Here is a 26907-nt window from a genome sequence, read left to right on the forward strand (position 1 = left end):
TTTTGTTTTTTTTTCCATGTGTAGGGAACCCCAGAAAATTTTCCAAAGTTAAAAAGAAAAAAAAAAAAAAAAAAAAAAAAAAAAAACTTGACTGGGAATTTTATTTGAAAAACAAAATAAAATTGTCATGTATAGTTTTAAAATGAAATAAGAAAGTTTTCAATTTATTTGAAATTGAAACAAATTTCAAACAAGTTCTAAATTTAACAGAATGTAATAACATGCTGTTATAATGTCAAATTATAACAGAAGGTCATAATTTAAACATTCTGTTTAAATTATAAACAGAATGTCATTCATTTGTGTTCAGTCCCCTTTAGTCAATATTTTGTAGAACCACCTTTAGCTGACAGCTTCAAGCTCTTTGGTCTGGCTTATCAGTTCAGCTGTACACCCATTTTGTAACGATTGACTGAAAAGTCCTGACATGTTCAAATCTTTGTCTAGCATTTTAAAATCTAACATCTATTCTGTCTGGTGTGTTCCTTGATCTCCATGTTGCTGTGAGTTCACTGATGCTCTCTAACAAATGACTAAGGCCTTCACAGAACAGCTGAATTTATACTGAGATTAAATTCCACACACAGACTTTATTTACGAGACATACGACCCAGCTTCTCTTGGTCGATACTGATTTTATAAGTCAAAAAGTAAACTGTATTTATATAAAGTTTACTTTTTGACATCCTTCACAGCTCAAAAAATACAAAGCTGAAACAAAAATTAGGTTTACCTGGTGTAAAACTGGATGTCGTCATCAGAGCCAGCAAACCGTTGTAAACAAAACTCTTGCTGAATAAATTGCTCCCAAATTTTCTTCCTCAGGTTCTTTACGTATTTGGACTGGTCTTCTGTTGCTGAGATTGACTTGTCCAATTCAGAAGATGATGACCTTTTCTTTGCAGGGGGTCCGGGTATAAAGCAGTAGTTATGGTCCGTCTGTAAACTGTGCCATTCTTGTACCTGTAGAGGGGGTGGTTCTGTTTTACCTTCACAGATATTCCATTGAAACAATGTTGGTACAGCACCTTTAACCAGCCTCCGACCACCATTCAGAGATGTTGGCTCTATGAGCTGATCAGAAGTGAAATGTCCGCTGCAAACTTTGGTGTGAGCGGTAACTGTGCAAGGATCACGCCGTATGTTTATCAGCCATTGTTTCCTCAAGTCTGAATCAGTAGGAAAAGAATGGAAACTATTACATTTGGAGGACGCCGAACAAAACGGGACACAGCAATGTCTTTGGAATTGCTCTGTTTTGAATATTTTCTTGGGTATACTCATGCTGAATTAAATTCTTCTTCCGTGCTCGCAAGAGCTGCAAACCTCTCCGGATACATTGAGGACTACAAATCCCATGAGAACATTCGTCTAATATCGTCATCAAACGTCGACTGGTCGTTTGGTGACGTAGCGTACGTTCGCCGGGGAGAAGTTTGAAAATAAACGTGAAACTTTTTTTCCTTCTTAAATTTGTCAGACAGAGATTACTTTTTTTATTACTTTCAAGCAAGTTTTTTTTTTAGAAAACCAGTAAAGGAAGCGCTAACGAGTTAGACGACTGACACGGAGCTGAGAAAGCCTATTCTCGTGTAAGTAATGCACAAAAACCTGATGTTGCGTTGCTAGCTAAAGCTGTTACATGAGGCAACTGACTGTCAGTGTCAACATGCTGTTGGGGAGCTCGGAGGCTCATTTAGGAGCTTATCTCTCCGTCACATGAACAAGAGATATTTATGCGGAGGACTCGGTGGGTGCAGCTTGAAATTATTGATATTAAATGAGTTTGGTACCAGCCAGCTAAGCCCAGTAACTGAAGAAGCAACAAATAAACCAGCTGTCCTGCAGCAGACAGGCTCACCTGTTGGTTCGGGTTTAAAACGTTTACTGCTTTCATCTGTCACGACCTCTGACGCCTGTTGTCGAGATGAGGCCGCGACGATTCTCACGGCAGCTAAGGGTAAGTATTAAGGGGAAATCATGAGCAAAAGCAACGGGAAGATTCAACAGAAGCGCTTCTATTTGTATTTCAGGTTCATGAATGAAGTTTACTATGTTCACTGGGACCAGAAGTGACTGAAATTACTCAAAATTAGACAAATAATACGCACGTACTATTCTGAAGCATCTATCTTTATTTATCCTAAGACTATGTGCTACTTTATACAAATACATAGTCCAACACTTACTTTAATATTTTATTAATTGTTTGAATTTTTAATCCAATTTATCCAAATTAAAATTAGTACCAACATGTTAAAAGTATTCACATCTATTTAAGTATTTCTTAAATTATTTCTAGGTCTTGTTTTGCAGTACTTGTTGGCTTTAATTTAGATTTTCAGTCTTACCTGTCCAAGGGACTCAGATTACAAAACAAAGTGACTGGTCTGTGTTGTAGTTTCTTTGCAGGCTAACCAGTTAGATGCTATGTGATAAGTATGATGTACTACAGCACATATAATATAAAATTTGCAAACTAATACCCAATATTGAGATGATAATGATTTTAACATAATGAACTCAAGTTTTAATTTTTTCCACTTTTAGTTATGTATTTAAACAATTAAAACTTGAGTTCATTATGTTAAAATCATTATCTTCTCATAAAATAGCTAAAGTATTGCTTTTTTATTAGTGTGCTACATTGCAGTTTAATTGAAATAATTAGACATGCAAAAATGTATTGACAAATTATTTAGTTATTTATTGTGGCATCTCTAGCCATTTATACTATATCTGCCTTTGTACATTTACATTTTATTTGAATGTATTTCATGCTTTACTTCTTTATTATTACATGCTTTATCTTGATTATTCAAAGAAACTGTTAAATCTAAGTTGTAAATAAATTCCTGTTACTCCCAAATATTGTTTAACAAAATTGGAAGAGTGAAAAAAGTCAATTTTCAGCTTCTCTGGTTTATCTTTAGGTGCTTTGAACATGCTCCACTCTTTATTTTGGATTCATACGACTGAGGCTAAAAAATAAAACTCTCACACCCAAGCAGTTGGGAAAACAGAAATCTAGAATAAGCTACTTTTTTCTGTTTGAGATATGTTATTTTTTACCTTTTACATTTTATCAAAAGCTGTACTTATCAGGCTTTTATTATCCAATAAAAATTTCTGTTTTTGTTTGAAGCTGGCCTGTACTATTTCCCCCCCTAAGGATTAAAATACATACAAGTCATAAACTATGATTGCATGATTTATTCATCTCATCGCTTTATGTTGAGTCAATATTGTGTCATTCCATCTTCTCCCCTGTTTTCTCCAGGGTGCAATGTCCTCCCAAGATGAAGATCCATCACCTGCCCTGTCTGCTGTGCTGTCTTCTGCATGGTCAGCCGCTTTATCGGCTGCCGTGGCCGTCGCCATGGCTGTGGACGCAAAAGCAGATCTCGCCAGACTGTTGGACGAGTGGGAAGAAACGCGGCAGGGTACCACAGAGCAACTGGTGTCCATCTTAACAAGGTCAGATCCTTTGTTTTTGTGCAGAGGTCATCATTTTCAGTTACTTCTTTTTGGAGAAGTAACTGCATGTAAACTATTTTTTTTCTGCTTTTACTCTTATTTTATTGTAGAATATCTGAGCTGATTGAACAGGAGACAGAAGAATATTACAAATCAGACCCTGATCCCTTTGACGATCGTCATCCAGGTGTGTGCACATTTTCAAACTTTGTATGCTCTATGGTCAGTTTTTGTTTAAATGTCATTGAACCTCAAAAACATAGATTAGTTTAAGTGAGTTTAGTCTAAAACACTTTTGATCAGTTGTTGACTTCCACTTGTGTGTAATCTTTCAGGACGAGCTGACCCAAACTGTATGCTGGGGCAACTGCTGAGGATGCTGTTTTTAAATGATGACTTCACTAATTCGGTAACCTTTACAGTTTGCTTGTCTTATATTATGTGTGTACATTTCTTACTAATGCAATATGTCTATGAAGTGTGCACGTCCAACAAATTAGGATATATACGTTATAATTTAAATTCCAACTATTATCAATCATGTCAATCTAAAAATTCAAATATAGGCTTCTCCATTTGAGAAGTGTTAGTTAAGGAAATTTGAATTGGTTTTTCCATAAGATTTTCCGGTATCTTACAGCTTTTGGACACGTATATCATGAGCAGTCGAGACATTAGTCTCAACACAGCAGCATGTCGCCTCCTTCAGAACATTGTCCCAGGTCTGGACACAGCTGTCGTCTTTGAAGAAAAGGTACTTTTTGCATTTATTCCTATTAGATCATGCAGAGTGAAAGAGAAAGTTGGAGTTGGTAGTTGGAGTAAAAGAGGACATTATCAACATCTCTTCTGCTTATTAAACTTGTGTAAATATTCTTAAGTCTGACATTGCATTTAAGAACACCTGTTTGGTACAAAATGCCCACATACCAGTGCATACCTATAAGCTGCGTGCTGTTGAAATTCAAATTATTTCTGGATTTTAATCCTGCTCTAATGGGTGGACATTCATGTTCTTTTTTGTCTTAAACTGGAAGACTGAGCTCTTGTAAAATTTTTCAGGTTCTACACTTATTATATGAACCAGCATGTTGATGAGATGTCTTACTTCAGGTTGTAAAAGGGAGTCAAGTTCATATGTAACATTAGACTTTACTTTAAAACATTTATTTAAGATGTAAAAGTAAAGGGCAAAAATATTGTACCTAAGCTGTTTTTATATATTTAAATAAAACACAGTCAACATTCATCACACAGAGGACATGTTTACGCTGGAATGCATCTTGGGTAGATGAGGTACACCAGGTGCTATGGCGCTAGCTCTGTACACACAGAACAGTATTTTTTTAATTTTTATTTTTTGATAAATGACGAGAGGAAATGAAAATGAAGCGAACCAAACTGATGAAGAGGAGAGAGCGAGATAGCGTAAAATATTAAATAAAGAAATAAATGTCACTTACAGTTGTCCGGTTCGTGAGCTGACGGGCAGTACCAATGGCGGTAGTTTCGCTATCATTTTGAGCGCCCAGCTTTGTCAGCCTCTGACGTTTAGCTCCGGGTTTTCCTACCGCTACCGGGTGGTGTTGAGGCGCTTTGTGGGGAAAAATCGTCGGCACGGCATTCAATTTTAGTTTGCGTGGGTAACGACCGCCCGTTAGCTCCTTCATTAATTGTGCACGTACAAATGACTCATAGTCCTCTGTAGAAAAGTGTTGAGAGCACAAATATGGATTCTTAGGAAGATGTATTCTTCCAACGGCTCTTTCCCATTGCGCTCTAACTTTTTTTTCATTTGGGAAACGATGAAGACTCACTTGAGTATTTCGGTTCTTTTTTGTGTTATAATGACAACCTAAAGCGACGCAGTGTGGCATTGTCCAACTTTACTCAAATGCAAAAACTCTTACTAGACTAGCCACTCACGGTACGTCCGTATGGTAACATCAGCCTTGACGACTTGCTTTGGTTTGTTCGTTGGCGCAAATATGGTAAGCCGTTTAGCATAAACTCAGTTTCGCCTTACTATCTTTAATTACATTCTAGATTAGTCTTTCCTAACCCTGGTCCTCAAGGCACCCTGCCCTGCATGTTTTAGGTATTTCCTTCCTTCAGCTGATTTCAATCGATGACTGATTAACAGGCGTTTGTTGAACTGCAGTCAGCTGAATCAGGCATAATTACAGCAGGGAAACCTCTAAAATATGTAGGACAGTGTGCCTTGAGGACCAGGATTGGGAAATCTAGATGTCCAAAATTTGGTTTTGTCTACAATTGGTGAAGTTTTAACTATCGGGAATGGTAATTTAATTACATTATGAATAGTAAAATGAACAATTCACAATATTTTCAATTTGACTTTGATGGACCAAAATGTTTTTCAACATATCACAAATGGTGTAACCGAATTTGTCATTTCAAGGATCCCATATTTATGATGACAATTTAAGATATTTTGAACTTAATTTTGGTTAATCAAAATTAGATTTCTGAATTAAGAAATTGTATGCCTCTTGCTCTTCCACTAAGCTGTCCAAACAGATGCCTGCAGAATTTTGGGTGTCTGCAAAATACTGACTGTTCTGTACAACAGAAAATACCACAGTATAGAAAGAGCTCAATTTTGAAAATAACAATCTTTAAGCAGATACTAAACAAACTTTTCATTAAGATCATGTTTCTGTTTTTAAACATTTTTATTGGTCTGATGTGTTCTAATTTCCAATGTCATGTTTTCATTAACTGTAAGTGGATAATTAAGATAAAGGTTTTCAAACATCCATCTGTGTGCATTTAATCAAAAATGTGTTTCACCTAGTGATACAGTTCTTAAAATAAATTGACCTTTCAATAATTTTCAGATGTATTGAATGAGCCTGTATCAGATGTTAGTAATTTATTGCAGCCTTCTTAAATGGATCCTCCATACAACCTAATGATAAAGTTGATATTTATGTTAGAATATACTAGGAGGTATCGCAGAGAGGTTCTTTTTTCTAGTCAAAATGTAATTACAGATATCTGAATGAACTAATATGTTTAGTCATAAACAAATTTTAGATATCTGAAGTTCAAGTGTGGTGCGATTAAGCCGCACTTACATTTCCGAAAACAAAACCAATTTTTTTTTTGACATAGCCGATTTTATGTTACAACGGCTTGCCATAGTATGTCCGCCATGACCTACTCGCGTCATCGGCCCATCATTCATTGCGCTAGTAAAAAAATGGTGAGCTCCGTATTTGAAAAGCGCAATAAAGATGTAATTAAAAAAAAAAAAAAATCATGACTATTTACGTATCACAAACAACTACTTCTAGGTTAATAGTTTAAATAGTTAGTAGGTTAATAGAAAAAAAAATGGCCAAAATGTTCAACTAATAATTTTTTCCCTATAAAAAAACCCTTAGATTTTTGAACAGAACAGACATAAAAACATAGAAAAGATTTTGAAAATATGAAAAACTTTATATGTATGGATAGGCCTCAAGCTGTTGAAAAGATCTTTTGTAGTGAAACTGGGGAAAAAACAAGAATGTGTGTCTTTCTTACATTTTTATAACATGTAGCATTTTAGGACTTGAGAGTAGAGTGCCAATTTTTAGAATTTGTATTTTAACTCTATTGCTCCAAAATGAAGGTGTCCAGTTCATTTAAAGGTTGAGGTAAACGCACATCAATCCACACACAGGATTAGACAATACCACACTGCATCTCATTGGAGATGCGAAAAGAATGGCCATTTTATTTTTATTTGATTCATTTTATTGCAAGAAAATGAAATCTGTTAAATTACAAAATGTAATTTCTTTTATCCTTTGTCCTGAAGAAATTATGTGAACTTCTCAGCTTAAAGAGTTTATTTTAATAAGGGTGCACAGGGTCTTCAGGTGTCGAGCAAAGAGTTCTAATTATTTCTAGCAGCCAAAAAGAAAGAAACGCATCTTTGAGTGTTTTGATGCATTTAAGCAAAACAGTCAGCTGTCAGTTTTGTTTTGTGTGGATTACAGGAAGGTCTGGTTGGGAAGTTGTTCACATGGGCCCGTGAAGCTCAGCGGCCATTATGCATCTATGCCACAGGCCTGCTGGCCAAAGCCATGAGCAACCAAGAAGTAGCCACGAGCCATAAAGAAGAAAATGCTCAGCTGGTGGGTGTCGCACCTCATTTGTAGAAAAATATTGGTTTATTTTTCATTAGCAGTGTTTAGTTTAACCCAGCTTAATTAAAAAGCATATTTATTTTGCAATTACTCTGCTCTCCATATCCAGGTACCCATGATGATCAAACGTCTACACGAGTTGCAGTCTGTAGAGCACACGAGTTGCTTCAGTCCCACCCACACTGCCCAGAATCTACCTCAAGACTCTCAGGATGAAGCTCCCCATATGTCAGGTGTCACAAAACATCAGCAAATCCAGACAGGATTTTCTGAGGAGGGGACAGAAGAAAAAAATGTTGCAGAGAGCAGCAGCTCGATTTCAAATGGCAAATCTTCGGCCCAGAGAGACAGTGGTGGTAGCAGCAGCTCTGCTCGTCTTCTTCCAAGTTTTATGTACCAAGCTAGCCCACATCCGACTTCAAAGGAGAAGGACGACACTCAGGGAGCAGAAGAAGGAGGAGGAGGGACAAAACAGGTTGAGAATGGGAGGAAGGCTAAACAGAAACTAAATTTTACTACGTCCGCCAGTGGGACTGAGGACGAGGCTGAGGTGGCTGCTACCAGCGAGCAGCCAAGCAGCAGCTCATCCTGGTCTGAGATGAGCTCCATTCTGATTGGCTCAGAGTACCGATTGTTGCCGCTGAGCCCAACCATGGAGCAGAGGCTCATCCTGCAGTATCTGACACCACTTGGAGATTACCAGGAGGTAAGAGTGGTGATGTGATGCTCAAACAAGAGATTAGGAGTAGAAAATATGAAGAACGCAGAATAGCTTTTTAGAATCTGTTGCACATAATGGTACTCTAACAAACAGCAGAACTGGTATAGTGATTAATAACTTTGCTATTTTGGCTTCTTATGTTAGCAGAATCTTATGGGTAAAGCTAAAGAAAATGAAACACAATTGTGAGTTTTCTGATATGTGTAAATATTATCGAAAAGAACTGTTGATCACTGTGTATCAACTCAAAGCTACAGTATGTTACAGTTTTTATGCATTAAAATATAAAGTTGCTGTAGCATTCCTTTAAAAATAATTTAAAAACAATTTGGGATAGTTTGGTTATATTTGTCTTTTTAGACAGTTAAGTTTGTGAAACTAGTCTGCAATTTAAATAATCTTTTTGATTTCTGCAGCTGCTTGCAATCTTTATGAAAATGGACACTCGTTCGCTGATGATGAACTACATCGACCTCAGGAAGACCAAAAATGTTCAGCTTACATTTGATGCACTGTTGGTGAGATCATTTTCAAAAACAGTGATGCAGTTTTTCTTTATAAATCCAACAGGCTTTGATGTATTTTTTGTTATTTTGCGTTTGTTAATTTTGTTACTTTCTAATCTACAGTATTAATATCTTTGTTTATGTTTTAGAAATTTATTTTAAAAACAAGCCAAGAAAAGTACTGCTTAGTTGTTTAAAGAAAATGCCAAAGTCCGCCCCAAAAGAAAAGTGTTTTGCTAATCTAATTTAATAAAAGAAAAAATATTTTTGGACCTCAAATTTAAAAGTAAGGTATCATTTACCCATCAGCACCCTCCCCGCTACAGAGGGCGTCTGTCTGTATGTGGAAGATAATTTCTACGTCTGTGGGTGGGGTTCGCTGTGTGGAGTTGCTCAATACTGAGGAACACCTGGAGATTCACATTAGTGGCCATCAAAACTTGAAAGCTTGGCTCATCATCCTGGTCAACCACAGATGGAAAAAAAATATTGATTTCTTTTTCAATTAGTTTTGTTTGTTGCTTTTTACATTTTCTGGAATAGACCAACAATCTACAGACATTTTAGAATAAATCTCTGCAAATATTTTTACTGATATTTTTAAAAATGAAGTGATCAATGAACTAATCTCCTGTTTTATAGGAAATTACTGGTAAAATTTGTAAAAGATTATTTTGCATGACAAGCCATGGTTATATAACATGAATACGTAAAGCATAAGTAGTTGATTCAGTTTGTCTCAACACCTTGAATTCTTTTAAAAACATTTTTATCATTTCTGTTGTTGCTTTCAACAAGAGAGAGATGAGTAATATCTGGAAATAAAGAACAAAAATTACACCACAGCAAACACATTGGAGACCTGTAAATATGTAAGGTAGTGATTCCATAAATAAATGTTGTTTTGGTTCTTTCTCTCTTCAGTATCTCGCCTCACTTCTCCTTCATAAGAAGTTTGCGACCGAGTTCATTGCTCATGGAGGAGTGCAGAAACTCCTGGAGATCCCGAGACCATCCATGGCAGCGACAGCCGTTTCCCTCTGCCTCTACTACCTGGCGTACAATCAGGATGCAATGGAGAGGGTACAGTGAACATGAGCACCGCATATGTTGACATGCAAGTCAGAAGGAGATCTTTAAATATTAGTTTTCAGCAAAATTCTAGGCAGTTAATAAAAAAATAGATTTAATGTGATTATTTTTTTTAAGATGTTGGGATAATATTTTTGTCTTGGTTGATCGCCCCCATCTTACCGCCTTGTTCTCCGTGTTCCCTCTAGGTGTGCATGTTCCCAGGGGATGTGCTGACAGACCTGGTGTCCTACGCTCTGTGGTTGTTGGAGTCCTCCCACGCTTCTGGCATCTGCCACGCCACCATGTTTTTCTCCATTTCTTTTTCATTCAGGGTGGTGTTACAGCTCTTTGACCAGCTGGATGGTCTACGCAGGCTGGTCAATCTGGTTAGTACTAAACCATACACATGTTGTTTCTCTGATGGTGCAATTGTTTCTAAATTAATACACTATCTTTGACTAAAATTCCTCTGGTATTTCAGAATCATGTTTTTTTTTTGTTTTTTTGTTTTTTTCCATAAAAGAAATTTGAAATTCTTCCTGATACTCTGAAACTGAAACCTCATTTTTCTTTAGTAACTTTCTTTCTCCCTGTAGATCAGCACTTTGGAGATCCTCAACACAGACAACGATGCACCACTGATGAATGAAGACCAGGTGTTCTCCAACAGACAGACGGCTAAGCACACCTGCATGGCGCTGCGCAGGTATGGTGATATTAAATGCACATTCAGATAAAAAAAAACAATAAACTTATTGAGAATAAGTGAAATTAGATATGTCTGTGTTTCAGAGTAAAACCTTTTTTTTTCTGCTGTGTTTATTCATTCAGCCTGCATCAGTTTATTGTACCATGCATTTAATATTGTTGTATCATCAATCTGGTTGTGAAGGTACTTTGAGGCTCACCTGGCAGTGAAGACAGAACAAATGAAACAGTCTTTGCATACTTCAGAAAGCGGCACCATCATCCCTCAGCAGCCACCTTACAAGGTACAAACAGTTTCTTCAGTGTAAACTAGCAGTTTGTCATTAAATCCAAAATCAAAATGAAAGACAGTAATTTTCTGTCCGTTTGCGTATTGATGAGTTCTCTCCTGTTTAATATAATGGCAGGCTGCATTATATTAACATCACATCTGTTGTTTATAACATATGGGTGAGATCCCTCAGGCAGATGTTTGCCATGCGTTGAATTAGGATATTTCAACATGAATATGCCTATTTTTCTGTTTCTGTCATAACTTATTTTTTTAAATTCCATTTTCTATGCAGTGCCTTGAACTTTTTCAAATCTTCAGTACATATCAGCGCATTGAGATGTTATGTTTACCTTCATAATTCACTGTTTCCAGGCATATGCAAATACCAGAGAGCAAATAATTGAGATGATGGAGTTTCTCATCGAGTGTGGACCTCCTGAGGGCCCCTGGGAGCCAGTTCAAGTCTTCTGCAAGTTGTCCTGTATTCCTTTAATGCTGCAGCTCATATCTGCAGCCTGTGACTGGAAGACCTACTATGGCAGGTAATCTGACTCGCCGGTAGGAATAATATGAGCTGAGATGAGTTTTAAGAAAAAGAGATATAGCAGAAAGATGAATGGCAGCAGCAAAGGAACTAACTACCTTCTTCTTTTCTTTGCTTTCTTTCATCTGGTGGTGTTTTTCTCTCCAGGAGCGACATAGTTCGCTTTGCTTTGGACATCCTGGCTATCCTGACAGTTGTTCCTAAAGTCCAGTTAGTGCTGGCTGATACCGTGGAAGTTATTGATGAAAACAGGTCCCCTGTTCCCACTGTAGGTCTGTAAAACGTTTCTGCGTTAACACTGATTTTAGACAAGAGAAGTTCAGGGATTTTCATCTCAGGATTTTTGTGTGCCTCTCTGTGTATTGTGTTTTGTTTTTTTTGTAGGTATGAGCATCATTCTGGGTGTTGCTGAAGGTGAAGTGTTTCCCAATGATGCTGAGATTCAGAAGTCTGCTTTGCAAGTAAGCTTGGCTCACTGGATTTTTCTATTTGTTCACTGCTTAAGCTAAAATTAATTAACATAAAGGTAAGAGCATGCTGAATCTTTTTATTCTTGAGAACTTGTCATGCAACTTTCAGAGACAGCCCTAGTTTGGATGAAAATGATAGCTCTGATTTTTTTTCTTATCTTTTATTTATTATGTATTATTTTTACAGATATAAAATATATCTGACTTCACATTGTCTTGCCTGGGTTTCAGAATCATGTCAGAAAGCATCAGCTCCTGCAGCTGTTTTAGTTGTTTGTTTTCTCCCACTCTGATCATGTCCTTCATGTTTACCTCAGGTCATAATAAACTGTGTGTGCGCTCCGGACCAGAGCCTCAGTGCTTTTGCTGTCGCCCCCCTCAGGCAGCCTTTGCACCCCCAGCAGCCCCCTCCCTCCCACAACAGGGTGCTGGCCCACATGTGGCAAGTGGTGCAGAACAATAACGGCATAAAGGTAGGCAGTCTCAAACATGGTATTCAAAATGCCTGTGTTTGTTTTGATGAAACTATATGCTGCATATTTTATCAAATCGAATTCCTCATCGTTCCAGAGATCATACTTTGCTCCTCTTCTGGCTGCAGGTGCTCCTGTCTCTGCTGTCGGTGAAGGTTCCCATCACGGATGCAGACCTGATCCGAGCGTTGGCCTGTAAGGCTCTGGTCGGACTCTCTCGTAGCGCCGCCATCAGACAGATCATCAGCAAGTTGCCGCTGTTCGCCAGCGGTCACATTCAGCAGGTGACAAAAAGACCTTCAATCAAAACTCCTTTCAAAAAAATTCAGTGATTTACAGACTTAAAATATTTCATATTTAACAAAAAAACAAAAAAAAAAACAAAACTATTATCAGCAGGATTACACAATTATTGTTTTTTTTATCTCTACAAGTGTATTCCATGTTGCAGAATTCTAAAGATTTTTATCACGACCAGAAATATATTGCTTAAGACTTTCCTCATCTTGTTTTGTGAAAATTTAAGAGAAAATTGTAATTTTTTAAAATTAGTTTTATTTATTTTTTTATTTTAATTTTTAATAGATAATGTGGGATTTCTCACTCAAACTACTACTTTGTTTTTCAAAGGTTATCAGAAAAAAAGATCTCGTTATGATGGAAAATATTATTAGAGTTTTCCGGCAAAATCATTCGTGTTTTTGTTTTCTCCTTCCCAGTTCATGAAGGAGCCGGTGCTGCAGGACAAACGGAGCGAACATGTCCGCTTCTGTCGCTACGCCGCCAAACTGACGGAGCGAGTGTCGGGCAAGCCCCTCATCATGGGCGCGGAGGTCTCGCTGTCACGCCTGCAGAAAGCCAACGTTGTTGCTCAGACTCGCATCACTTTTTCTGAGAAGGAATTGCTCATTTTGATTAGGAACCACCTTGTTGCTAAAGGACTACACGACACAGCAAATACCCTGGTCAAAGAGGCAAACCTACCTGCAGCATCTCTCTTTCCAAACTCCGCCTCCTCAGGTGTCACCCCTACATCCTCCGCTTCCAAATCTAGGACTTGTCGGTTTGCTGGTGGTGTCGCAGCTCGTGTTGCTGCCAATATTGGGCCCTCTCCCTTATCCTCAGGTAATTCAGCGCCCTCTACCCCCTCCGCTTCCCGTTCTTCTGCCATTCCTCACTCGTCAGGTACTATGGTGTCTACCTCAGCGGCTCCCAACACTCCTCCTCATCCTGGTCAAAGCTCTCATCTTGTTGGGCGAATTTTGTTCTCTCGGGAACGACCAGCGGGCAACTGCAGCTCAGGGAAAAAACTGCGTGCACTTAGACAGAAGTCTGACCATGGTGCTTTCATACAGGTCAGTCGAACTTTTTGTTTCAATTCATAAAAACTCCTGCAATGTGGTAGTAAAAATTGCATGACTGTAATGCCAGATTTTCCATTTAATTAATTGTGCTAATTTTTTAACAATATGGCAGACATCTGATAATTGAGTTATTTTTGCTCTTCAGTGATGGAGATGATAGTCATCTTTCAGCCCTGGCAAGAATTTTTTTTTTTTCCTTTTCTCTCTTATGCTTGAACCTTTGCTTATTGTGAATAGAAATCTCACTTCTCAACAAAAGGCTTTATATTTCTTGTAGCAAATTTCATTTTTCTAAAATTACTAAAGTTATTTTCAGTGGCTGGTTACTTTGCAAAACTGGCACTAAGGTAATTACATTTTCAAATGACTCCACCTCAAGAATCGATAGGCATGTGATGGTGAACATTTGTGATAAGTTTCATGCTTGTGTCATCAGCAGAGCGATTTTTACACCAGTCGTCCAGACTATTTGCGATTTTGTTGTATCAATTTTAGGCCCACATTAGGGCCCCAATCTTTTTTGCAATTATGCTGTTGCCTTGAAGCATATCAGTTTCTTGACATCTATTTTTGTTTCATTATTCTTTTGATCTAGATTACTGATTTCTCTATAAATCAGCAATCTAGAACACTGATTTCATAAATGTTTCTTTGAAACAGACCCCAGCTATGAAAAAGCAGCTGGAGCGCCACATGCCTTCTCCGCCGACCCTTGACAGCATCATCACAGAGTACCTGAGAGAACAACACGCCCGCTGTTCGAATCCCGTCACCACCTGTCCACCTTTTTCCCTTTTCAACCCTCACCGCTGCCCAGAGTCCAAACAGAGGCGACAGGCTTCACCCAACTTCACTGCCCGTCTGGGGAGCAGGATGCTGTATCCGAAGTACCGGGGTGTGGACAGAGGAAGTCTGGATAGACAGCTAATATTCAGCAGGTAAGAAAAAACACCTATGTCTTTTTAAAAGCTCTAAACCAAACTTGATTTTTTTTTCTCTTTGACTCTGTTTCCTCTTGTTTTCCTCCTCAGGTTTCGCCCCGTGTCAGTTTTCCGTGAAAACAATGGAGGCGATAGCAGTTTCACCTGTTGTGCCTTTTCGGCCCGTGAGCGCTTCCTGATGCTGGGAACGTGCTCCGGTCACCTCAAGCTTTACAACATCTTCTCCGGAGAGGAGGCGGCCGACTACACCTGCCACGGATCGGCCATCTCTCACATCGAGCCTTCCCGGGTAGGAAAACTAATTTTAAATCTCAAGTTTGATTCGTTGGATCCAAAACATACTGAGAACAGTTTGGCATTTAGAGAAAAAGCAGCTTAGGTTTAAGAAAATGGTTTGATTTCAGACCATTTGCTTTATCAGTTATAAGCAACGTGAGTTGTTTAACTTATACAGACTAGCTTTTAGATTACTTCTATTAATTTATAAACATTTTTGGATTGAAATGGATCCATTTTTTCCCCATTTCACAGGATGGTAACTTTGTTCTTACCTCTGCTTCGTGGAGCGTCCCTCTGTCAGCTCTCTGGAGTATGGACAGCATCTTTACCATGAAGTAAAAATGATTACACATGGCAGTTTTCACTTTAATCAATGGTAATAATGGATTATATCATGTATTGTTAAATATCACATATGTCATCTGTCCACAGAAACTCCTTTGGAGAGGATCACTATGTTGAATTCAGCAAACTCTGTCAGGACAGAGTAATTGGCACTAAGGACCAGGTTGCACATGTACGTATCACATTGACTCTCTGTTGGTGCTCACTATATCATTAAGAATATTTTATTTTTTTGATGTCAGGTAATGTATATAAAAAATATTTATACCTTCAGAGTTTTGGATGACTCTTAAATGTCATAATTTCTAAGGTAGTTTACTGAGGTTAAGCTACATAAAACTATATTCATTTTAATACATCAGGTGCTTTCGTAATCTAATGAAAGTAATATAAAGTATTATATTCTGATCCATTGAGGGATTTCTAATGAAAAGCAATTTATTTCAGATAAACACTAAAATGAACAAGTAACTTAATGATTATAAAAAATAATCAACTGAAGCTGCTTTTCTTAATTCGTCATGGTAATGGTGATACTAAGACCAATTAAGCAATGATTTAATTAAGAGAAAAATAACTGTAATGATTCAGACGTGAAAATATGAAATCATCATACTGTGTCATATACAGTTAAGTTAGCTTACTTCTGGTCCAAAACTCACAAAGCAAGAAATCTAGAGAGCAACAACAAAGACTAACATGCTCATTTTTATCTTTAGTTACTGACTTAAATGGAAAGCTTTGATGCTGTCATGCCGTTATCATTTATTTGTGACTCTGTGAACAATAACATATTGTATGTGTGTTTCTTTTTAACCTATCATCTTATCTTTTGGTTTGTTTTATCTCTTTTCTGTCTTTCTTTTACAATGGACCCTTCTTGTGTCTTGAATTAAGACTGATTGGTTTAATTATTGATTTATTTATATTTAGACTGTTGTTTCTGACTCCCATACTCCAGATCTACGACATACAGACAGGTCAGGAGGTCCTGACCCTGAATGACCCCGCATTGGCCAACAATTACAAGAGGAACTGTGCCACCTTCAACCCCACTGACGACCTGGTGTTAAATGATGGGGTCCTGTGGGATGTGCGAGCGTCACGGGCCATCCACAAGTTTGACAAGTTCAACATGAACCTCAGCGGGGTTTTCCATCCAAACGGCCTGGAGGTCATCATAAACACTGAGATTGTATCCTTTCTAAATGTAATAACCATTGGAGTTTAGCCCCTTGAAAAGTGAAAGGAAAAAGGAAAAAGAAATGATGTTTGCTATCCTCCTCAGTACAACTATACCAAGGAGGACAGGTTGGTTTCAAGCATCAGTGCAGTTCTTAGCAATGAGTCCTAAGCAAAGAGAGCGGAAACATTCTTTACACGGTGAATAAAAAGCAGATTGGTGCACTAATTATACTGTTAGTCAGTATAATTTTCCTCCACTATTGTCTTTGTGCCATGTGTGAGTGACGTTTAGGTCACTCACACAGAACTGGATGCTGATAGCTTCCTTTCACCTTGACAACAAAAGCGGGAAGTTTTTATATTAATGTCCAGTAAGAAGCTTTGGTGATGTTGAGGAAAAATAATTTTTACCTTATCGGCAGGTGTGAGCTTTAATCCATAATATTTTCCTTGCAGCTTTGCACACATTTTCCTTTCCCATTGCTTTCTAAACTCTTTGCAAAAAGACTACCCTTAAAAACATTTTATTTCCTGTGAGATCAATGTTTTGTAGTTGTTGGGTTTGCTGTCGTTGTCGACCTTGACTGCAGGTTTCAGTGGGACCTGAGGTCCTTCCACCTGCTGCACACTGTTCCTGCTCTGGATCAGTGCCGGGTGGTCTTTAACAGCAATGGCACCATCATGTATGGAGGTATGGGTCTGACTCTCTTAATTTGGCTGTACATAACACTTTGTGTTATGACTGATCTCCCCTCTCTTGAACAGCGATGCTGCAAGCTGATGATGAGCATGACGTCATGGATCAGCAGGTGACGAGTCCCTTCGGCTCATCTTTCAGAACATTTGATGCCACGGACTACAAGCCTATTGGTTGGTCGACTTTACCTTTATTCTGTAATGTCTCAAATTGTTTTCACCTCCTGTTTTTACAGTTTCGAAAAGCCTTGTGCAACAATTATTTGATATCTGTCTCATCTGTGTCTTGGTAACAATAAAAGTTGAGGCTTTAAATGTTATAAAATAATTTTTAAAAAAGCCCCTTGTTATTTATTCAGCTTAGTTTGTGATCTCTTTGTGATACCTTGGTCTGCTAGTGGTTGCTGAAAGTAACTGAGCTCCTGCTTCAGATTGTAACGTTTGGTTTTGATTTAATTTTAAACAGCCACACTGGATGTGAAGAGGAACATCTTTGATCTGTGCACTGATACCAAAGACCACTACCTGGCTGTCATAGAGGTACTCGATTTAAATTATTTTTAAAATCTCATCTCATTGGTGGTAACAGTAAAGCAAAACTGTAGCATAGATAACTTTAACTGATTGGAAATCAAAATGATAATGACAATACTCAACCTTTCCACTTTTACCATAGGAGATCGTTAGGGTACTTGTGGTGCTCTTTGTATAATGAAGTTTTTGCACATTTTCTCTGTAGAACCAGGATGCGGTGACCATAGATACTGTATGTCGCCTTTATGAAGTTGGACGACAGAAATTAGCAGAAGAAGGAGATGATGATGATCAAGTAAGATTCCTAAAATTTGAAAGAAACATTTCATTTTCTTCTATAGTCTTTCTTGATATTTCTTTCCTTGTTAATTTATTTTCTTATGCATTTTTTACATTTATTTTTGCAGTTTGTGTGAGAATTTTTTGGTTTGAATGATCTGGTTTGAGTTGCTCATCAATCTGACATCTAATGCGCCTTAAATTGAGATTTGAATAGTTTCCTTACTGCATTTCTGTGTTTTCCAGGATGAAGATCAGAATAATGATTCCTCAGACACAGACGACGATGAAGATGACGACGATGATGATGACATGGATATAGAGCCCCTCATTGAAGAACTTGCAAATGAGGAAGAACAGGAGGACCAGGATCAAGCTGACTTGCCTGCAGATGACGCGGTATCTGATCATTTCATATCCTCCCATCTGAATCATTACAGTTTCTTTTCTCTTAATACACATGTCGAAAGTGGACAGAGATATAAGAAACTTATAAGAAGCTGTTTTAAAATATATAGTTTTAACTTCAGCAACATGTACGCATGTTTTCATCCTATTATTAGTACTGCTAATTCATTTGACGGTTTTGTCACGTAGCGATATGGATAAATTCAATTCCATCTAGCAGAATGACATTGATGAAATATAGAAAATTTATATTTAGTCAGTATGGTGTTGGTTTCTAAATGTTACTTTTTGTTTTTCTTCAGATTGAGGCTCTTCTTGGTAGTACTAGTGGTGATGATGGTGATGATGATACTGATCATGACTCTGAAGCTTTAGACCATGCATTATCATGTAAGTAATGATGCCCATCTGTTGTTAAATTAACCTGAATACAATAGTTTTTATTATAAATTGCACCTGTTCTAAAAATGTGCACATACTATCTTCTATGAACACTTAGAAAAGATTGCTAAGAGCTTTAGACTGTGAAATGTATAAGACAAATTAATTATAACTTAATAAACATATCTGCTTTATGAAAAATGAGTGACAAATACCAGTTCGTATATATATATAAAAATTAGTATGTTGTTTTATTTACAGTAGATGTACTAAGAGATCTTTAATTCAGGCGCTAATTATGCACTTTTTAAAAATTCTAAAACCATAAGTATGAAATTGACTATATATGCAGAGATACATAGTTCGTTTCAAAGTCCCATTTTAAAATCTATTTTGGCATTTTTAGTGAGCCCAACTAAACATCTTGTAATTTTGTGAAATTAAATAAACTTTAGTTTTACTGTTTTAACCATCATCTATGTTTTTCTCAATTTAACATTTAAGTTGATAAAGTTATCTCACATATTGTAGCAAAAATGTAATGCCTCGATTTTAGGAGACAACACAATGAAAGTAAAGCTTGACATTGATACATCTAATGTACCTTTTATTCCGACTCCATCGGTAGAGTTTTGTATAATTTACATGTCCAACTTTTGAGTTTCCTTGTTTTATCAGAGAAATTAGTTGACATTTTAAAAGGTCCATTCTGAGTATTATGACATAATGCAATGGGATAACCGTTGCATAGGAAATGATTGGTGAGGCATGAAAATAATTACAATCTATTGTTATAAATGTATTTTTTCAATTATGATTTTAAATGAATTATGCCTACATATGTTGCCTGTTTTGTGTTGTCATGTTTTAGGGTTTGGAGAAGAATCAGATGATGACGACCCTGACATGTTTGGATCCTTGCCTGACTTATGGTTTTAATGATGTAAGAGTAGACGCTCCGCCTGCAGAGAATGTGAATCCCTCTTAGAGAAAATGGTAGCAAAAATGTAAAGTTTTCATAAAAGGATCTTGACTGGCCATTCATTTTCCATTTCTTGTCCCTGTTGAGTGATTTTAAAAGATTTGGAAATATATATGTTGCTTTTTTGGCTTTTTCCATTGGCTGAAGATATAGCACATGCATTTTTTTTCATCTCTAATTTCTACCAATATATGCAGCAAAACCACAAATGGACCCAGTTATGAGAGCCTGGGGAGAAAAAATTACAAAAAAATATTTTTCTTCTTGAGAAATTATGGATATTTTTCACCATTTTGATTTGGACTCGTTTTTATTGGATAGTAACTGAAGAGCTTTTTTTTTTTTTTTATAAAAAATTACCTGCAGAAATTTCATGATTTGCCAGGAAACAAAACATATTGATCCTGATGTCATTAGCTGATCTAATAATAATCTTATGTGCCCATAAAAAGCTTATTTTCTCAAAGATGTGCCTCACTTGGGTGTTTGTCGATGTTTTATTTAAAACATCAACAAAAATAATTGAAGCGCTTTCATGTCCTCTGTCTATGTGTTCATGTGAGTGAAAATCAGAAATTTTAATATGTAGTCGTGAAGCCAGAATGCAATTCAGGAAAGAAACATTTGATAGAGAAAGGTAAATTAAGTAAAGATCCAGTGTTGATCCTTATGATGATCAAATGGTTAAAAATATGTAATTACTATTAACTTTTCCTTGATGGGGAACTTGCTAACAAACCAAATATTACCTCTATCACATTTCCGTTGTTCTATTCATTCTAACAATTGGAAAATGAGTTTCAGTAAGCTACCTGACCCAATTTCTCCACCAGATGGCAGTGCATCCCATATTTGAGTTGATAAAAATATTTTCTAACCCAGTATATTTCACGGTTTACTGTTTTTTAAATACTGTTTAATTTTAAGTTAGTGTTTTATTGTTTTGTAGGTTTCCCAAGGATAGGCTTAGGAAATGTTTTTTTTTAAATTGATTATTTATTTTGGTGTGTCTTTGTTGAATTTTACATTTAAGCAAAAATGATGCTGTTTTTTGTTTTGCTTTTGCTTTTTTTTGTCTCTCATAGCGCTCAGGTAACTGGATGCAATAAACATATGAGTGTAAAGACTGATCAAGCTGGTTAGATGATTACAAGTGTACAAATGTTTTCTATATATTTAATTAGAACAAAATTATTTTGAGGTCACATATGTTATTGTGTTGTCTCCAGTAGAATGTCTGTTTTGTTATTTATGAGCCAAAATTATTTTTGATATTATCAGTAGATAATGTTGCTGGCAAAAGAAAATAACTTTACAGTCTTTTACACATTCAACTTGTAAAGACTGAAAAAAAAAGTCAAATAATTCAAATGCTTCCTTACTTAAAGGGATTCACTTTAAAATGATGTTACTGTCAGTTTTAGTGTAGTTTTATATGACAGTCTGTCTTCCGCATTAAACAATCTTATTACTTTTGTGCCCATACTTTCAATTGGCCTTTTGTGGGGGGATAAAAAGTGGAAAAACTGTCATGATTACGGGTCTGTAAGTGTGCCAGTAGTTTACACAGCATAGGACGATAATGTGATTTAAAATATGCAAATCCTTGAAACCTTTTGTACTGTTTTCAGCCTGTTGTGTTCAACTTGTGAAACTGCATAAAACAATTAGCAATAACACGGGCCCATTCTGGATTATTTGGTTTTTATCAATCTTTTTCATGATCTTTATTAATTGGGACAAATTGTTTCGGATTCACAGCTGCAGTTAGTGAATGGCAGCTCTGGTCTTCTCTCTCTACATATATATATATATATATATATGTTTTAGGTCTGGTTTCTGACCGAATGAATGTACAGTATAGTGATGCCTCAGAGCATTTTCGTCACTGATGACTTGAATCGATGGTTTAAAATTTGGTTTGAAAAATTAGATCCAAATTAGAGCCTGTATAATTGTTTCTGCTTGATAAAAGTCTGTAAATTAGTTGGATATATTTGTGTATTTACATCTATTGTTTGGTTCTTTGTAAATTAAAAACTATTCTATGCAACTTATTGTTATACTGGCATGGCCTAAATTTATGATCATTGTGGTGAGTAATGGGAAACATGTGATGCTGGAATCTTTGCTTTGTGATTAGTCACTTATCATTATCAGTTCACCAGTGCATCATCTGGTTAGAGCTGTTGACGAGACGAGGGAGGTGATGTGGATCAAAGTTTGTGTTAAAAGTTAGCTGCATACATGCAACGCAAAAATTTTAAAAAAGACTAACTGAAAATTAAGTGCATTTTTTCAGTGTTGGCATTGAAACAATCATAGCATGTTTTTACTCAAAGTCTATTCCTCGAGAGCAAGGATCTGCAACCCTCGACTGTAAGTGATATAAAGAACCAAATCATGTTTTTACGTACAGATGCAATAATGGTTGTGATCAAGAGTCTGAATGCCTGTGAATACATGCCAAATATGACCTTTTGAATTGATTTTTTTTTTTTTTATAAACACATTTCTGGAATGTTCTCCTTAAAATATCCACACACCAGCCAGAAAAATATAATTGTCTAATGTACTGGAAGTTTCTCACTAAAAACTTAAACGGTCGTGTTTTAAAACAATGCTGGATTTTGTTTTATCCTTGATTGTGTAATGTCAAAAACACACATTTCCAATTTCACCTATTGTGGTGGAGTGAACCCCACCTGATAAGGTCACAACGTCTGGGAACTGACTCAGGGTAGAGCTGAGATAGATCAAGAAAGCAGAGCACTAGAGTTCTGCCAACCAGTCCTTCACGCTTTTTTAAAAAATGTAGTTGCGAAAAAGTTTTTTTTATTTTTTTATTTGTTTTTCTGGGCTATTTTCATTTAATCAGCCAATCATACCCAGTTCCCTTAAGAATCTCAGTTTTAGTAGTTCTAGTTTCATGTTCCTTTTTTAGCGGTATACTTTATGTATTCATAAAGTATATGATCGGATTGCAAATTATTAATTCTATTAGTGACGAGTATAAAAGTGTTTCTCAATATAAGCATATTTTGATGAGTAAGTTATAGTTGGAGCTCATCAAAAAATAAATGTAAGTAGCCTTTATCAACTGGTAGTCACACTAAGTGGCTGAATGTAGAAGTTAGACTATTGTCGTCCACTAATTGGGATATGATGACTTTTTGTTCTTCTTTCTTGTTAAATCATCACTAATTTGGAAACATCATCACGTCAAATGTTCATTTTCGAGTTCCCCTTTTGTGTTTACAGATGCAAGACACTTTATGAAAACCTAAAAGGAGGATAACAGGTGAGAGTGTTTATTCTGACAGACAATCCTCATTTATGGTAAGTCTTGCATAATGTTTGCATATGTGAATATTTGTGTTTAACACATTCAGTGGGGGTTTGATGGATAACGAAAGTCAGTAGTTAATCCCGTCATTGCAAAGGTCATAACATTTCTTTGTTATAGGTGCTTTTTATTATTGATCTTCTGTAACATTTTTTGAAAACTGGAATTTTGGGTTATCTGCAAGCCAAAATCACCTATATTAAAAGAAGTAAACTCAGAATAACTCTTAAAATTTTATTCTGTGTAGTTAACTGATGTATAATATGTGTGATTTTATATGGATGTATTATATAATAAATGATAAGAAGTGATCAGGTCTGTCCAGTGTCCGCTAGTTTTATAATTCCCTGTGCAGAGACGTCGGTGTGCTGCTCAGGAACATCCACACGGTGGCGCAATTACAAAGCTATTCGTGGAGACTTTCACTGTGCCTCAATAGCAATACGAACACACATATTTGTCAATATGCACTAAAGTAATTCACTCGAAACACGAGGAACTATGTCGTGTCACTTTTTAAAGTCAAGTCTTTAAAGTCATTGCTTCTGACGCTCGTGCGTCATACACTTGGATATTAAATATATTTTCATATGTTTTCAACTCTGCGACAGACTGGCGACCTGTCCAGGGTGTACCCCGCCTCTCGCCCGGAACGTTAGCTGGAGATAGGCACCAGCACCCCTCCCGACCCCACTGAGGGACAAGGGTGTTAAGAAAATGGATGGATGGATGGATGTTTTCAACTCACGTAGCGCGCCCTAATATGTGCCCACAGCTCACATTTAGTTGGTGAGCTTTCCGAGCCGTCTCCCGCATAGATTAGCAATTTTCACCTGCGTGATGTTATGTGACAATTTAGCTCGTGTCGCGTCACTACAAGAAAACCTTTAATGATCGGTTGCTGCAGCAGACAAACAGTCGCCCGCTCCAACATTAAACTCCCTCTCTGGACCGTGTAACGCAGTCCAACACGGGCTCCCAGACGGGAATGCATTTCTTTCTTTTTATTCCCTCTCCGTCTGCAGCAGGGCAAGTTAAGTAGTTGCAACTCGTTAACGCATGCGTGTACTTAAAAAACAACAACATGGAATTCATGGGAACTCGGATGCTGCGCTGAATGAGAAGAGGAGTTCTATGAGCCTTGACCAAAACCATCAACGAAAACATTTTTCCCTGGTAAATTTTGCGCTATTTTTTTTTTTAGTTTCAGTCAGGATCTGTTGTATATGCTTCCTTCTCTTTATGCACCCCCACCTGTCTTACCAGCGTTCAGACCGGTGTATAAGTAGTAGCCCACAGATTCCCTTCGCAGTGACGCCTGTTTATCAGATTTCTTTGCCTCATAGCTGTACTTCAGCAGAGATGGACAAGCACAATGCGCCAAACCTGATGGGATAAAACATCCCTGCTGGTCACTGTCAAAACAACTGAGACACCTTCAACTTCAAGAACTTGAAAGAATTTATTTTTATTATTTTTGCCTCCCATCTTCCTGAGGTAAACTTTTCTTCTCCGCGGCTCTCCTCCTGGTTCCCTTCCCCTCTCTGGGTGAAATCACAGCGGGATTTCTATGAAGCGACGCCTCGGGTGACTAGACTTTGTTGGGGATTTTGCTCTGCTTCCAGAGGGACATCATGTGGACTCCCACGGAAGACGAGAAAATCGGTGTTGGTGAGTAAAGAACAAACACACAAAAACACAGTTCTCTATCACTGTGGCTCTTCATTTTGTAAGCATCTGTTTCACAGAGAGGACTGTCATGCTGAGCAGTCAAGTGTTTCCAGTCCTGACTCTTTAATAATGTTGGCTGTAGATCTTGCATAACCCCTGTCCTAACTGGAATCTTGAAGCATTTTCTCAGAGAAAATATTTAAAAGTGGAATAGTTTTTATACTTTGCTCTGTCTGTATCAGCATATTCAGAATGCAGTAGCTCTGACTCCTGTACTTTTGATTTGAAGGTCTTCTACAAGAGGTGATGCAAGAATCTTACAGTGGGCTATCTGTCTTAAAGAGCTGCAGCAGGAGACAGACCAATTTGTAGACCCCAGAAAGCCTGATGTAGGCTTTAATATCCAGTAAAACTTGATGGAAAAGAAAAAGAGTGATAGGACCAGTGGACAGTGATCTGTGACCACGGTGAATCAGCAGGGATCTATCTGAGTTTATTGTGCTGTGGTGGAATCACAGTTAATTGTTTCAGAAGACTTTACTAGGGACCATTAGCCGCTTATCCACAGTTCAGTTATTCTCTCTGCCTTGCCTGTTATCATTCTCTCACACGAAGTAATGTACATAATCCTTGAAAGCAGTCAGTGCCATACACTTATGTAATTTTCTTGAATGCCTTTATTATTCTGTGGTCATCACTCAATACATTTTCACCTAAAGTAGTTTTGTTGTTTGAGCTTTTAAAAAAAAATCAAACAAAAACACCTTGGTCTGTTCTAAATTGTCCTAAGCCAGGAATGTTTTTGGATGATAAAATCTTATAATCAGTTGTCAATGGTGTTTTCATTTGGAATTTGATAAATGTCTTTTGGACATTTCCTACACTCTGTCCGTTTTATCAGAAACTCAAGGAGTTTCAAACAACATTCTTCAAAAGTTATTTCCCAGACTTGTATAAAAGCATTACAAATGGATGTGCTACACATCCTTGATGCAAATCTCCAATTCCACAACGCCCCAAAAGTGAGAGCTGGAAAACAGTGAACTCAAGAAGCCAATTTGAGGTAGTTTGAGCTCCATGACATAGTGCAGTTTTCCACTGGAAGTTGCCGTCAGAAGCAGGGGTTATAAATGGCTGGTCATAGTCAGCAAAGCAACCCTGATTAAATGAGGAATAGATATTAATATGTGGTCCAAAGTGTGCCCAAAAACAATTCCTCACACCATTACACAGTCACTGATAACCTTACCCATTGAGACAAGCCAGGATAGAGCTCTTCTTTCATGTTATGAGAAAACATTCTGACCACACCATCTGACCATCTTCTGTACACTATTAACTCTAACGCTTTGTGCATGAAGAGACATCATTCTGCATAACTTGGTTGTCATTATTTCAGCTTCTGCATTCTTGAAGCAGTCTCCCCCATTTTCCTCTAACAGCAGCAGAGAAGTTTCATCCACACAACTGCTGCTCTCTAAACATGGTCTCTTTTTTTGGGCCATTCTCTATGAACCCAAGAGATTGTTCAGAGTAGAAATCCCAGCTGATCAGCAGTGATGTGCTCAGACCAGCCCATCTGGCACAAACAACCATGCCAAGTCACTTAAATACCCTTTCTGCCCCATTCTGTCGATCACTTTCAATTTCTTCTTGTTGCCTTTACCGCGTCTTGATACCTAAGTAATTGAGTTGCCAGCATGTGATTGGGTGAATAATTACTTGTGTTCAGATTTAATAGGTCTGCTTAATAAAGTGGCTGGTCAGTATATACTGAAATAGTCCAAACTTGAACCTGTTTAGTTCAACCAAATCTCATTTAATGATGATGCCAAAAGGCGTTGACTTGTTCACAAAGTTGTTTTCTCAGTCCTGGAGTTGTTGCTGGAATCCTCACGTAATTTGTTCCTCTTGATGCCTCTTTGAACTAGAAGTGTAGTTGTGCCTAAAACGTCTGCTGGTCTTTCCAGAGTTCCTCAGGCTTACCAAGTCCCCTAAAACTGCAAATTCTCAGCATTCAGTCTTGCATAAGAACTTTGAGTGTCTAAAAAACTGTTTTTAAAGCCTTAAAACATTTGCTCATTAATTG

General features: G+C 37.3%; 3 protein-coding genes across 18 annotated transcripts in view; 2 read left to right on the forward strand and 1 right to left on the reverse strand.

The window, feature by feature from the left end:
* The window catches only part of LOC106946064 (uncharacterized), a 22424-nt gene extending 16901 nt beyond the window's left edge, over positions 1–5523 (reverse strand). The window contains exons 1-3 of one of the 5 annotated variants that reach the window (XM_015030166.1): positions 5295–5513; positions 4941–5179; positions 734–963 (exon numbers count right to left, since the gene is read on the reverse strand). In XM_015030166.1, the coding sequence (XP_014885652.1) occupies positions 734–963; positions 4941–5147 (437 nt within the window). In that variant the 5' untranslated portion in view covers positions 5148–5179; positions 5295–5513. Of the gene's footprint in view, positions 1–733; positions 1373–4940 lie in introns of those variants that run through there. The other 4 variants (XR_001424687.1, XM_015030163.1, XR_001424686.1 and 1 more) reach the window with 4 other exon arrangements.
* On the forward strand, positions 1470–21480 carry LOC106946063 (protein VPRBP-like). 2 transcript variants are annotated; one of them, XM_015030162.1, is made up of 30 exons: positions 1470–1592; positions 3281–3477; positions 3588–3664; positions 3813–3886; positions 4118–4231; positions 7488–7625; positions 7747–8343; positions 8775–8876; positions 9789–9947; positions 10145–10324; positions 10535–10644; positions 10831–10930; positions 11293–11462; positions 11612–11736; positions 11849–11925; positions 12252–12407; positions 12536–12691; positions 13127–13762; positions 14432–14709; positions 14803–15001; positions 15244–15326; positions 15424–15508; positions 16298–16531; positions 17119–17212; positions 17287–17391; positions 17684–17757; positions 17957–18046; positions 18277–18429; positions 18741–18828; positions 19691–21476. In XM_015030162.1, the coding sequence occupies exons 2-30, from the start codon at positions 3287–3289 to the stop codon at positions 19756–19758; spliced, it is 4713 nt and encodes a 1570-aa protein (XP_014885648.1). In that variant the 5' UTR covers positions 1470–1592; positions 3281–3286; the 3' UTR covers positions 19759–21476. The 2 variants fall into 2 exon arrangements, with proteins under 2 accessions (XP_014885648.1, XP_014885647.1); XM_015030161.1 differs by lacking the exon at positions 1470–1592 and adding an exon at positions 1662–1960 and having other exon boundaries at positions 19691–21480.
* Positions 21481–23972: 2492 nt separating this feature from the next.
* The window catches only part of LOC106946065 (dedicator of cytokinesis protein 3), a 164636-nt gene continuing 161701 nt past the window's right edge, over positions 23973–26907 (forward strand). For 4 of the 11 annotated variants that reach the window (XM_015030167.1, XM_015030169.1, XM_015030168.1 and 1 more), the window contains exon 1: positions 23983–24818. In XM_015030167.1, coding sequence (XP_014885653.1) covers positions 24782–24818 — 37 coding nt within the window. In that variant the 5' untranslated portion in view covers positions 23983–24781. Of the gene's footprint in view, positions 24819–26907 lie in introns of all 11 variants that reach the window. The other 7 variants (XM_015030172.1, XM_015030174.1, XM_015030177.1 and 4 more) reach the window with 5 other exon arrangements.

Source organism: Poecilia latipinna, unplaced genomic scaffold, assembly GCF_001443285.1.
Source record: "Poecilia latipinna isolate Pla-1442-1.1 unplaced genomic scaffold, P_latipinna-1.0 Scaffold174, whole genome shotgun sequence".
Taxonomy (NCBI): domain Eukaryota; kingdom Metazoa; phylum Chordata; class Actinopteri; order Cyprinodontiformes; family Poeciliidae; genus Poecilia; species Poecilia latipinna.